The 640-nt window shown below is 34.8% G+C and overlaps 1 protein-coding gene across 1 annotated transcript in view; it reads right to left on the minus strand.

Annotated features, from left to right (window-relative positions):
- The window catches only part of LOC111897874 (delta(12) fatty acid desaturase DES8.11), a gene marked incomplete at its 5' end in the record, with an annotated part of 1,232 nt that extends 1,025 nt beyond the window's left edge, over positions 1-207 (minus strand). Inside the window, one exon of the mRNA XM_023893817.2 lies at positions 1-207. This exon is cut by the window's left edge and continues 1,025 nt beyond it. Coding sequence (XP_023749585.2) covers positions 1-207 — 207 coding nt within the window.
- Positions 208-640: the final 433 nt, after the last annotated feature.

Consider the following 640-nt stretch of genomic DNA (forward strand, 5'->3'; position numbering starts at 1 on the left):
ATAGTAGAAGGCATAGATTATGATGAGATCACGAAAGAAGGAGGCAAAGGAATGAACAAGAGAACGTTTGAAACAGTGTGGTGGGATGGTTTTTTTGAGGTCACCGATGCCAAATGGAGGTTTTGAAATAGGAACACGTTCGAGAACATCTTTCCCTGTCATTTGGCTAACGATGGAAGCTTTGAATAACCGATAGAAAATAGGGATTATTTATAGGTCGAGATTGGAGGATTAAGCAAAAGATATTCTTGCCAGAACGGCACCGCCAACTTTGAATACACATTCAACAGCTTGATTTGTAGTATTTAATTTAGTCGTCGATGCGGCCTCGAAATAACAAACAATTTTTTTTTTTATTATTATTATTTAATATTTTTGTTTACTTCTTGATTTTGGTTTAATAATCATAGGCTCAATTGCCGATAGGTAATGGCAGTGATTCTTCGTAGAACAAATCTCGAGTTTTAATTATTGGGGATCCTAAAAAAAGAATAATTCAGTATCTTCTATTAGCAAGACAAAACGTGTATATATTTTTATCAAATTTATGAGGGTTGGTTCCGATTAGGTATCTTAAAAAATTGGACCAATTAATTTAGTCGGTTAAAACCGAACCGACCACACACCACTCGTTACAAGT

The sequence above is a fragment of the Lactuca sativa genome, chromosome 3 (assembly GCF_002870075.4).
Source record: "Lactuca sativa cultivar Salinas chromosome 3, Lsat_Salinas_v11, whole genome shotgun sequence".
NCBI lineage: Eukaryota > Viridiplantae > Streptophyta > Magnoliopsida > Asterales > Asteraceae > Lactuca > Lactuca sativa.